This window comes from Macaca mulatta, chromosome 3 (assembly GCF_049350105.2).
Source record: "Macaca mulatta isolate MMU2019108-1 chromosome 3, T2T-MMU8v2.0, whole genome shotgun sequence".
In the NCBI taxonomy this organism is placed as follows: domain Eukaryota; kingdom Metazoa; phylum Chordata; class Mammalia; order Primates; family Cercopithecidae; genus Macaca; species Macaca mulatta.
In genome coordinates, this window is record NC_133408.1 from 169,994,785 (window position 1) to 170,007,741 (window position 12,957).

General features: G+C 44.9%; 1 protein-coding gene and 1 non-coding gene across 5 annotated transcripts in view; both read left to right on the forward strand.

Moving 5' to 3' along the window:
* CPA4 (carboxypeptidase A4) overlaps positions 1–12,014 on the forward strand; it is a 31,185-nt gene extending 19,171 nt beyond the window's left edge. For 3 of the 4 annotated variants that reach the window (XM_077997340.1, XM_001095233.5, XM_077997342.1), the window contains one exon: positions 10,363–12,014. In XM_077997340.1, the coding sequence (XP_077853466.1) occupies positions 10,363–10,550 (188 nt within the window). In that variant the 3' untranslated portion in view covers positions 10,551–12,014. Of the gene's footprint in view, positions 1–84; positions 9,010–10,362 lie in introns of those variants that run through there. The other variant, XM_077997341.1, reaches the window with a different exon arrangement.
* Positions 7,154–7,257, forward strand: LOC114677273 (small nucleolar RNA U13). The gene has a single exon (XR_003728559.2). It is a non-coding gene; the product is annotated as a small nucleolar RNA U13 (small nucleolar RNA).
* Positions 12,015–12,957: the final 943 nt, after the last annotated feature.

Genomic DNA, 12,957 nt, shown 5'->3' on the forward strand with positions numbered 1-12,957 from the left:
AGAAAGCACTTTGAGAGGAAACTTGAAATGGAATGGGAGGAGAGCTGTTAGACTTACTTGCCATCTGATTGTTTTTATTGTTAGTAATAGACTGAACTACGTCATGCCTGTGTGGTGACAGCTGTTGCATGCAGTCCCCTTCATCAACATCATATCAAAAATTCCTCATGCCCATCCCTCCATTTTCAAGAGAAACCCACCTTTCAATTGGTAAACTGATGGTGGTAATGGAGTTGGGGGAGACTCCCTCATCTTCCTAAAGGAGATGAACAAACATTGAGCCTGGACAACATAGCAAGACCCCATCTGATATGGTGGGAATTCAAATCTCATCTTGAATTCCCACATATTGTGGGAGGGACCTGGTGGGAGGTAATTGAATCACAGGGGCAGGTCTTTCCTGTGCTGTTCTCATGATAGTGAGTAAATCTCATGAGATCTGATGGTTACTATAACAAGGAGTTTTCCTGCACAAGCCCTCTTCTTGTAAGAGTTAAAAAAGAGGAAAGAAACATGAAAAGCAGCATAACAGTCAAAGACAGGTTTATTCTGGGAATAAACCTGAGAGGGGCTTCTGGCTGATTTCGGTCGGGAGTGTTCTCTCTTACAGACTAAGCGTATTTAAGGATTTAGGGAGGGGGAGCTTATCGCAGGCTCAGAATGTTTCTGTGTGAAGGAGAGTTTTATTTCAGGGTTGGAATATCTGGTCGGAGGGGAGGTTTATCTTAGAGTTGGAATGTTTCTGGTCATGTTGACATTACCCATTAGGCTGATGTTTGGGGCTGATTTTTAATCAAGGAGAACTTAAAATAGTGGTGTTTGCCCAAGATGGTGATGCTCCTGCTCTGTCAATCCAGACCTTATAATTATAAAAGGACAAAGGGCGGCATGTTTTTTTTTTTTTTTTTTTTTTGGCTATTTCCTGCTGAGGGGAGCATGGAGAGTTTTTTGGTCTCGGATTGACTGTAGGAGTAATGCTATCTGTAGATGCTTTTGGGTAGTAGTCTGTGAGATAGGCATGATTCTGTCAGTTAAATATCTTTGAAAAAGGTTGATTAGGCAGGGTAAGAACATTAGTCCTAGGCATGTTATTAGGAGAGAGCCCAGGAATGGGATGGCCTGTGTTATGATTTTGTTTCCAAACCAATAATTTATTTGGTTGTTTTGCTGTTCCTTAGCTTTTTAGCCCTTTTTAAAAGTTTTTCAGCAGTGTTTCTTACTACGCCTGATTGGTTGAGATAGAAGCAACATTTCTCACCCAATGAGAGGCAGAGGCCCCCTTTTTCAGCTGTTATAAGATTTAATCCCCATTTATTTGGGAGGACTACTCCAGCTAAGGAGTCTAGTTGGTCTTAGGCTTTCATAAGGCTTTGGGCTATATTTTTAAAAGAACCCTGTAGTTCTGTTGAAAGAGTTTTTAAAAGTATGTTAAAGAGGTGGCCGATCTGCCTGCTCCCAATCCAAGTATAGAGGTTACACTTATAGGCCACCATCAAAGGAATGACGTGGATGGCCCTCTTTTTTAAAATCTATTGGACAGATGGAATGGGTAAAGTTTGATTAGGAGGAACTAGTTTAGTGGAGGGAGAAAGATAAACTAGGGTACAGGTTCCAGTTTAGTTGGTGGGGAGACAAAGACATGTGTTGGTGCCACACCAAAAGAACAAGCCTTCATTGTAAATACAGATGGAGATATGGAAAGAAAACAAGTGAATTAAAGATAGGGTACTGTTTCTTTCCTGTGGTTCATTACTCCAGGTGGACAAGGAGGAGGCCAGGGAGACACCCACTATAGTAGAGATATAGGAAGAGTTATTTTTTACACAATATGCAGTTGGACGTTGCACCATTGATATACAACCATGGAAAAAGGTGGGCACCAGGGACAACACAAGTTGGGCCAGAGGCATTAGTTGAGCGAGAGGCTGTAGAACGAGCTGGTTGCAGAAATGCTACATTTGCTTCTGGTGATCCTTGGTAGTCAACTTCATTAGTTTGATGGTCAGAGGGGTTTTTAATAATGATAGTGTGGTTGCATTGGTTAGGTGTTAAGGATCCTACAGGAAAATTTTTCTTAGAGGCTGAAAAGCAAAGTGAGGCTTGTAGTAAAAGGGGGGTGTGTTTAGTTATGGGCCCTTTAATAGGAGGGCCTTGGGGCTTGAGGTGTTGTAGGGAGCTGTAATAGGTTTGAAATAATTTGTTGGCCTGATTGGCCCTGGAAGTGGGATAATCACTGACCAGGGTGTCAGCTCTTTTAAAAAAGGAATCTCCTTTTTGGAGTTTATAAATTAGGTTATGTTCCCTGTTAAAAGGTCATGAAGGGGTGTAGGAAGGGCTGTGTAAGCTGAGGAAGACAGCGATAAGCACATTCAGCATTCCGGAGCAAAGGAACAGTTAGCTTGCAGCAAGAGGGATTGTGTAAGGTTTATAGAGAGTTCTAGTTTGAGAGCAGCGAGGAGTGGTTGTATTGGTGAGGTTGATGTGATTAGGGAATTTATATTGAAAGAAACAAGCAAAAAGAGAAGAAAGTTATTTGGGTAGGAGTAAAGTCCTGGAAAGTTCCTTGAAGCCATAGGTCCCACAACACAGTAAGGAGCTGATCAGGATGCAGAATGGGAATTTTGTAAGGGTACCACTGAAGGGCTGTAATGAGGTTGGTTAGGAAGCGATGAAAAGTTTGGGAGAGAAAGAGACGTAAGTGGCTTACGTGGATTTCTCTTCCTTTTTCTTTGGGTTTCGGGTGAGGTGAAGGGAAGTGGGTCCTATGGAGACATAAGAAAAGGCTGAAGGGGTTTTAGACTTGGTTGTTTGGGTATGTGGTGAAGGGAAGTCTGTTTTCTTGAGAAAAGTATAATGAAACCAGTTGGGGAGTCCTTGGAGTTTTGCTGCTGTGGGTGTGGTAAGGATGATCTGGTAAGATCCCTTCCATTTAGGTGTGAAGGGGGGAATTGGGGGTAGGACTGGGATCTTTTACCAGAACCCAGTCTCCTGGCTGTAGGAAGGGATTAGAGGAGTCGGTTACAGGTTGTGGCAGGCATTTGTCAGCATATTCCCAAATAAAATGGCGGATGGTATGTAGAAGAGGGGAAATGAGAGGGGTGGGTAGAGGCGGGCCTTGACTCTGAGGTGGAACAAAAGGGGTGAGTAGTCTTTCGGACTTGAGTTTAAAGGGGCTGAGCATTGGAGGTTTAGGTGGGAGTGCCTGCAGTTTTAGAAGGGCCAAAGGTAAAAGTGTAACCCAGTTTGTATGTGTTTGGCATGAGTACTTGGTGAGGGTGTTTTTTAGAATGTTACTCATTTTTTTAACCTTTCCTGAAGATTGAGGTTGATAGGGGATGTGTAGCTTCCAGGTCATTAGCAGGGCTTGTGCAATTGTTTGAGTAATTTGATAAATGAATTCAGGGCCATTATCAGATTGGAAAGAAAGAGGCACCCCGAACCTGGGGATGATTTCTGTTATTAATTTGGAGGCAATAATAGAAATTCTATTGTTGGATGGAAAAAGCCTCCACCCATCCTGAAAAGGTATTAGCCGGAACTAAAAGAAACTGAGCCTTTCTTCCTGGTGCATATGGGTAAAATTAATTTGCGGTCTTGTCCTGAAAGGTGTCCCCTGGCTTGATGGTTTGGGAAAGAAGAGGTTTAGTGTTGGAATAGGGTGATGCTTTCTGGCAAATAGAGCATTGATGGGAAATGGCTTTTAACTGTTCCTTTATATCTGGGGTTATGTGTATATGAGAACTTATGAAATGTTGTGGAGGGGAATGGCTACTATGGAAAAGATTGTGAATGTCTCATAAAAGAGTTGTTTTTTTCAGGGTTAGGTGGGACTAATTTGTTTTGTATGAGCCAGTATGGGGGTTTCAATTGTGCCCCTGGCGTAACTAGTTGCTGTATTTGGTGTTTAGGATAAAAGGAGGGGATATGTTGTATGAGGGGAAATAGGTATTGGGGAATTCGATGATTGGTTGAGACGTGTTTTGCTCAATAGTCAGCCTCACGGTTCCCTAAAGAAATGTGGCTTTTATCTGATTGATGTCCTTTGCAATGGATAACTGCAACCTTTTCTGGAAGTAAAGCTGCCTGTAGATGATGAATTAGTTTTCCATTAATGATAGGAGTTCCCTCGGCCATGAGATAGCCCTGCTCTTTCCAAATTTGGGCATTGGAATGGATGATGTTATAGGCATATTTAGAATCGGTGTATAAATTAACTTGTGTGTTTTTTGCTAGGGTTAGTGCTCTTATTAGAGCAACTAATTCTGTTTGTTTGGAGGATGTGCCCAAAGGCAAGGGGGCAGCCTCTACAACTCTTTTAGGTGGAGAGAGTGGGTATCATTATGTTATCCCTTAATGATGGCATATCCTGCTTGGAGGGAGGGTTTTTTGATGTGCTGCCATTTATAAACTAATTTGGGGCTCCCTTTATGTGAGTGGAAGTAAGGTGGTGAAACATGGTGAGAGAACTTTTAATTAGATCAGAGCACGAGTGCTGGTTGGGGTTTAAAATTGGTGTTGAGGCTGGGCGTGGTGGCTCACGCCTGTAGTCCTCCCACTTTGGGAGGCTGAGGCGGGCGGATCACCTGAGGTCAGGAGTTTGAAACCAGCCTGGCCAACACGGTGAAACTCCATCTCTACTGAAGTACTTTAGCTGGGCATTGTGGTGTGCGCCTGTAATCCCAGCTACTTGGAAGGCTGAGTCAGGAGAATCGCTTGAACCCAGGAGGCGGAGGTTGCATTCCAGCCTGGGCTAAAAGAGCAAAACTCTGTCTCAAAAAAAAAAAAAAAAGAAAAAAGAAAAAAATGAAGGTAAAAGAGTGGCGGGATTTGGGGGGTAGCATCTATGAAGAGAGAGAGAAGGTTGAAAGAGTATTGAATATAGGGCTTGCATGGGAGAGGATGAAATGGAGGTGAATGCCTTATGGCTGAGCATATCTTGTAGACTGTGAGAAGAAAATACCTGAAGGGATGTTTATCTGGGCTCAAGCAATCCTCCCTTGTCAGCTTCCCAAAGTGTTGAGATGACAGGTATGAGTCAGTACACCTGGCCTATTGTACCTTTTGTATGTTCAGATTTGTTTAGACAGACAAATACTCACCATTGTGTTACAACTGCCAACAGTGTTCAGTACAGTAACATGCCGTGCAGGCTTGTAACCTAGGAGCAATAGGCTACGCCATATAGCCTATGTGTGCAGGAGGCGATGCCATCTAGGTTTGTGTAAATACATTGCATGATGATGAAAACATACCTCCATTGTGAAGTGATGCATGGCTGTATAAACATGGCAGGTGCAACTCTGATCCCCCTTAAGGTGGTACCCTCCTTTTTTTCTCTAAATTTGGTAAGATAGGGTCTCACTCTCTGACCCAGTCTGGAGTGCAGTGGTGCAATCTTGGCTCACTGCAGCCTCGACTTCCCCAGACTCAGGTGATCCTCCCACTTCAGCCTCCTGAACAGCTGGTAGTACAGGCATACACCAACATGCCCAGCTAATTTTTTGTATTTTTTTTGTAGAGAAAGGGTCTCACTATGTTGCCTGGCTGATCTCAAATTCCTGGGCTCAAGCAGTCTGCCTGTCTCAGCCTCCCAAAGTGCTGGGATTACAGGTGTGAGCCACCGCACCCTTCTTTCCCCTCTATTGCCTTTTCTATAATGGTGTCTCAATAGGTGATCCACCCTGAGAACCCCTGCAAACTCACTGCTGTTTCTGTCCTCTTCAACTCTCCACCCACTCTCCCCTCCAACTGGACTCATCCTCAACTGGCTTCGCTTCAGAACCCCTCTTTCAGGAAGATTCTCCATCCACCTCCGGGCCCTCCTCTGGACTCCATCTCAACAGTCTTGTCTCTGTTTCAGATGCCATCAGATGATGTTGGTGTTTGTGTTGCTAATTGCAGCAACAATCCATTAATAATTCATGGTTTCTTGATATTAGTGTTGCTAAGTGGGAACTCTTCAGACAACACACCTGGAGAGTTTCTCCATCCTCTGCCTAATTAGAACGGAGTGAGGGGCCAAAGACAGTTAAAAGAGACTTGGTAGGTGCCCTCTGAGGACGTCCTCTCCAAAGATCTTTGGGCATCACCAGGGTCCCGGCCTTTGGGTCAAACACCAGCTTAAATAATGGCCTTGTCCTCCTGCATCATTCTTCTCTCTCCTCCGCAGCATAAACTTACACAACTGGGAGATACTCATCGGATTCCTCCAACAGAAGAGGAGGAAGGCTCTCTCGAGGGCTGTCCAGGAGACATAAAATTTCCACCTTTTCTTTCTTTCTTTCTTTTTTTTTTTTTGAGACGGAGTTTCGCTCTTGTTGCCCAGGCTGGAGTGCAGTGGTGTGATCTCCACTCATCGCAACTGCCACCTCCAGGGTTCAAGTGATTCTCCTGCCTCAGCCTCCCGAGTCACTGGGATTATAGGCATGTGCCACCATGCCCAGCTAATTTTTGTATTTTTAGTAGAGACGGGGCTTCTCCAAGTTGGTTGGTCTGGTCTTGAACTTCCAACCTCAGGTGATCTGCCCACCTCAGCCTCCCAAAGTGCTGGGATTACAGGCATGAGCCACAGCGCCCCGCCAAAATGTCCACCTTTTCTAAGAGCCCATCTTCCATATTCTTTACAGGCCTTGTCTGTCCTTGTTTTTCAAAAAAAGCAATCAATTTTTGTACAATAGCACTGTATCCAACGCCATAGGTTATGGTGTGTGCTACATACACAGTCAACGTTTGCCCTTTCAAGTGCTGGACCTTTTCCTAGATGGCCATTTTAGAGGAAAATAATTCTAAAATGGATTTTACACTCTTTTGCCTTCTAAAACGGAGCATGGAGAAGAGATTTAAGCCCCTTTCTTCATGGTTAAGTGGACTTCTCCACCCCAGTTCATATATGCTAAAGGCCTACTCTGCCATCTTGGACTGCTTGGACCTTCTGCTAAATGGTCCCGGCCTGTTTTGCTTCTTTAATTCCAGTGTTTGCTTTGTAGAGTTTTATGTCTCCTTTCTCCTGCCAGACTGTCAGCAGTAGCTTGTATTGCTTCAGGCCAACAGCCTCTAGCAACCCTTTCCCCTCCTCTTCACTGATTCTGCTCCAGGAAGGGCTGGGAAACAAGTTCTTTGGGTTCATCTGACTCATGGATAAGGCAGTTCCATGTACTTTTTGTAGTTCGTAAGCATGGTGATTGGGTTTTCACGCTCATGTGTGACATATGCCTTCCTCCAATCTTGTTACAATGTTAGTGCATTACCCATCTGACATGGGGGAAGAAAGGGTGTTCATGACAGCATTACCTATAGTCACAGAAGACATGTATAGGGGCCAAGGGAAAACTTCCCCTTTGCCTTCTGAAGGTTCATTGAAAAATCAGCTGACCAAACGCAGATTGATAGGAGAAAAGGCATAAAAAATTTTATTTTAGTGTGCATGGCACAGGGGAATCACAAGACAATGATTACCCAATAACCCAATGGGGCACAGAAGCTTGTGCACCCTTTTTCATACAGGAGGGAGGAGATGTATGGATTGGGGAGGTGGGAGGCAGACATTACAGGAAGGTGAGGGGCGGAGCTGCACAGGAACAAAGGTTGTCTTATTAAGCAGATAAAGTCCTCCAGGCAATCTCTTGGAGCTGCCCTCAGAAGAATAGATGAAGTCTGTCTGGGTGTGGTGATGATTCACAGTCTCATCTCTTCTGGTGGTTTATCTTTTTTGGTTATTTGATGAGACCTCTAGGGAGGCTGTTTAAGACAATTGCATTTCTTTTGGAAAGACACTTTCTCAGTCAGATGAGGAAATTTCCAAAGACAGAGACAGTCCCTCCCTGTGCTTGGTAGTGGGGCAGGTATGGGGAATAAGAAGTTAGAGGGACCTTGATTTGGAGGTGGCTTCTGAGGGCTCTCAGCATGTCAAAACATCAGTCTTTGGAGTATCACTTTCTGAGCCCCAACCCTTGTAAGTGTCTAAAATGTCTGTATAGAGAATGCAGGATAAATACCATTTGGTGCGTTCACACAATGTAGCACTACACAGTCCTTAAGCGAATGAGGTAGATCTATGTGCGCTAAAAGGGAATACTCACCAGTTGTTAACTGAAAAATACAGTGTGCAGAACAGTGTTAATAGCGTGTTCCCTTTTTTTTTTTTTTTTTAACAGTAGGTAGACTTTGAGCAGGGACCCAAATAAAGCGAAGTTTACAAACTTTGTCATTTTGACTGCTCGGCAGAAGCCTTTTTGCCTCCTTCCTGAATCTCAAATGTGTTCTCAAATACTTGGACTTGCCATATAAGTAACTTCTAGAAACTTCTGGTGCCATTGCTTTTCATTCAGTATTTTCTCGAGGTAGAGAAAGGCTCCCTCCACACAGGGAGGGAGCACGGCGTCTCACTGGAAGCATCCCTAGAAAAATCACAAATGCTATTCAGGAATCACACAGCTCTCAGGAACCACAGAAAAGCCAAAAGACCCGTATTTCCAGGTGACAGGCTTGTTTTATACTCACTGGTTGAGGAGAGCCTGGGCTTTATTATCAGATGGACCTGGGTTTAGATTGCAGCTCCGCCATTTTCCACCTGTATTTCCTTAGGTGAATTATCCATTCTGAGCTTGGATTTCCTCATCTGTAAAACAAGGACAATAAAACCTACTTCACTGAGTTTTTAAAGACTAGGAGATCATAAATGTGCAGTGTCTGATATAATGCCTGGCTCATGATAGATGCTCAACAAATGGTAGCTGCTATTGACATTGATTTATTATTTAATGTCATCCAGGCCAGGCGTGGGATTCACACCTTTAATCCCAGCACCTTGGGAGGCTGAGGTGGGATGATCACTTGAGTCCAGGAGTTTGAGACCAGCCTGGGCAACATAGTAAGACCCCATCTCTACAAATAGATAAATTTGTATCTATTTACATACACTATGCAGGCATAGTGGTATGTGCCTGCAGTCCCAGCTACTTGGGACACTGAGGTGGGAGGATCACTTGAGCCTAGGAGGTCAAGGCTGCAATAAGCTGTGATTATGCCACTGCACTCCAGCCTGGGTGACAGAGTGAGACCTTGTCTCAAAAAGAAACAAGAAAAGAATTATCTATATTTTGCACTGTTAGGCAATTTCTGAGCTAGTAGAGTTTGGGAAGAAGCAGAAAAATGGGCCTCTTGCCTTTCATAAGCCTTTTGGTGAAGGGAAGTCCCAAGGTCTGTGCTGCCTTCTCTGTATCCATTATCTTTTGTAATGTTAAAAAAAAAAATCCTGAAACTTAGCAGCTTAAAACAATCAACATACTTTTTCTTACAGTTTCTGTAGGGCAGGAATTCAGTGGTTTGGCTAGATGGCTCTGGCTCAGGATCCTTCATGAGGCTGCAGTCAAGATGCCTTCCAGGGTCACAGTCAACCTAAGACTTGTGTATTAGTCCGTTTTCACACTGCTGATAAAGACATACCTGGGACTGGGTAATTTATAAAGGAAAAGAGGCTTAATGAACTTGCAGTTCCCCGTGGCTGGTGAGGCTTCACAATCATGGCAGAAGGCAAAAGGCATGTCTTACGTGGCAGCAGGCAAACAGCAAATGAGAACCAAGCAAAAGGGGTTTCCCCTTATAAAACCATCAGATCTCATGAGACTTACTCACTACCACAAGAACAGTATGGGGGAACCACCCCCATGATTCAGTTATCTCCCACTGGGTCCCTCCCACAATGCATGAGAATTATGGGAGCTACAATTCAAGATGAGATTTGGGTGGGGACACAGCCAAACCATATCAGCTTGCATTTTTCATTCACTACTTCAGTTCCTCACTACCACGAACCTCTGTAGAGGCCTACTTGAATGTCCTTACAAAACCAAATGACAACTGGCTTATCCAGAGTGAGTAATCCAAGAGACAGCAAGGCAGAAGCCACAGTGTCTTTTATGACCTGGCCTTGAAAGTCACACGGCTTCATTTCTGCAGCATCCTGTCAGTTACACTGGTGAGGTCAGCCCTATTTAATGTAGGAGGGAGCTGCACAAAGACTTGACTTCTAGGATCCAAGTATCATTAGAGCTACCTTGGAGGCTGCCTGCTATACTCTCTCTCTATAGAGATTGGTTTTGAGGGACCAACAGGACGGACACAGTAAGTTAGTAATAAGGCGGGAGTAAGGGTTTCAGATCTCTTGGTTTGAGACCAGCATGCACCTCAGACCAATGCAGGATGGTCTGAGACATAGGGATCAGGCTGATGATTTGGACTGATGACTTGAGGATCAAACTCTGGATTCCTGAAGGAACCCCAGGCAGGCAGAGTTCTTGGCCTCTTCCCGTCTAACCCAGGAGGGAACTGGGCTTCAAGAGTGTTTTGTCCTCCGACTTACAGATCCAGCTAGTGGGAGCAGCATCGACTGGGCGTATGATAATGGCATCAAATTTGCATTCACATTTGAGTTGAGAGATACCGGGACCTATGGCTTCCTCCTGCCAGCTAACCAGATCATCCCCACTGCGGAGGAGACCTGGCTGGGGCTGAAGACCATCATGGAGCACGTGCGGGACAACCTTTACTAGGCGACGGCCCCGCTCTGTCTACATTTATTTGTACCCACACGTGCACCCACTGAGGCCACTGTTAAAGGAGGCCGTTCCTTCCTGTGTGAGTCAGAGCCCTCTGGGTTTGTAGAGCACACAGGCCTGCCCCTTTCCAGCCAGCTCCCTGGAGTCCTGTGTGCTGGTGGTGTCCCTGCAAGGAGTGGTTCTGCCAGCCTGCTCAATTTTGGTCCCGCTGTTTTTGATGAGCCTTTTGTCTGTCTCTCCTTCCACCCTGCTGGCTGGGCAGCTGCACTTAGCATCACCCCTTCCTGGGCGGCATGTCTCTCTCTACCTCATTTTTAGAACCAAAGAAAATCTGAGATGATTCTCTAGCCTCATCCACATCTAGCCAAGCCAATGACCTTGCTCTGGTGGCACTGTGGGAGGCACTGCTTATCTTCAGGTGGGTCTCAAAGATGACATAGAATTTCCTTTAATTTCTCTCAGTCTTCCTGGAAAATATTTTCCTTTGAGCAGCAAATCTCACAGGGGTATCAGTGAAGGTCTCTTCCCTCCCTCCTGTCCTTTTTTTTTTTGAGACAGTTTTGCTCTTGTTGCCCAGGCTGGAGTGCAATGGCTTGATCTTGGCTCACCGCAACCTCTGCCTCCTGGGATCAAGCAATTCTCCTACCTCAGCCTCCCGAGTAGCTGGGATTACAGGCGCATGCTACCATGCCCGGTTAATTTTGTATTTTTAGTAGAGACAGGATTTCTCCATGTTGGTCAGGCTGGTCTCAAACTCCTGACCTCAGGTGATCTGCCTGCCTCAGCCTCCCAAAGTGCTGGGATTACAGGCATGAGCCGCCGCGCTGGGCCCCTCCCCTCCTTTTTTAGGCCTGAATACAAAGTAGAAGTTCACTTCCCTTCCCTGCGCTGAGAATTTCTACATACTACAGTTCTTACCCCTCTCCTCCCTTTATTATTCAGTGTGACCAGGATGGCGGGAGAGGATCTGTGTCACTGTAGGTACTGCTCACCCAGGAAGGCTGGGTGAAGTGACCATCTAAATTGCAGGGTGGTGAGATTATCCCCATCTGTCCTAATGGGCTCACCTCCTCTTTGCCTTTTGAACTCACTTCAAAGATCTAGGCCTCATCTTACAGGTCCTAAATCACTCCTCCGGCCTGGATAATCTCACCGCCCTGGCACATTTCCGTTTGTGCTGTGGTGTATCCTGTGTTTCCTTGTCCTGGTTTGTGTGTGTGTGTGTCTGTCTATTTTGTATCCTGGACCGCGAGTCCCTAAGTAGAGCAAGAATTCATCAACCAGCTGCCTCTTGTTTCATTTCACCTCAGCACGTACCATCTGTCCTTTTGTTGTTGTTGTTTTGTTTTTGTTTTTTCGCTTTTTCCAAACATTTCTGTAAATCTTAATCTCCTCCCTAGGATTTGTACAGCATCTGGTGTGTGCTTATAAGCCAATAAATATTCAATGTGAGTTTCATGATCATCTCCTATTCTTTGCCTTCACCTGAATAGAACCAAGCCATGGTTTTGAATATGCAACTCTTTATAATGTCAGAAGTCGACTTTAATCCCTGTCTGTATTGCATGACATGTAAGAAGTCCTCCTTCATCAGGCCAAGGGGCCTCCAGGGCAATGTTACCTTGGTGATTTCACTGTGGTCCTGGGTCTAGTTCTTAGCTTTTCAACTCAAAAGCTTGATAGTCTCAGTGTCCATGTTGATTAAACTAGGGGATGCTGACTCACGCCTATAGACCTCAGATGAGGCAGATGATAAAATCAGAATGCGAATTTATTAATTTACATCGTGGCATGTAACTGTTGAGTGGATTGGATCCTCACGTCGGCCTGAGCAGTACATTTTCTCCCTGTAGGCAAGATACATGGGAAGCCAAATTATAATCAGAAGGTTGCTTAGTGAGCGGGCGTCAGAGCAAGGAAAGTTAATTAAAGTCTATGATTAGAATTTTTAACAGCACCCAGCTCTAATAGCATAATATATCCAGCTCTGTAGCCAGAGCACACCTGCCAGTCAGCCAGCTGGTCACTTGTGCTGGCTGGTTAGGGCTGCCTCAGACAGGGCCGTGCCTTGGTGAGCATAACCAAGCTTGCCTCTGTGGCTGGCCTGTAACCTGGGCCTAATTGTGGTCACTCCCCTCGGATTGAGATTAGCCTTCAGATTCCTTAAGGGAAAGATTAATTTTAAAATTTTATTATTATTTCTTTCTATGGAGAGATGGGGCCTTGATATGTTGCCCAGGCTGGTCTTGAACTCCAGGTCTCAAGCAATCCTCCTACCTTGGCCTCCCAAAGTGCTGGGATTACAGGTGTAAGCCACCATACCCGGCCAAGGGAAAGATTGCTTAAACAAGACATAAATGCCAGATACCATAATGAAATTAAGAGCTTTTGTTCATTAAAA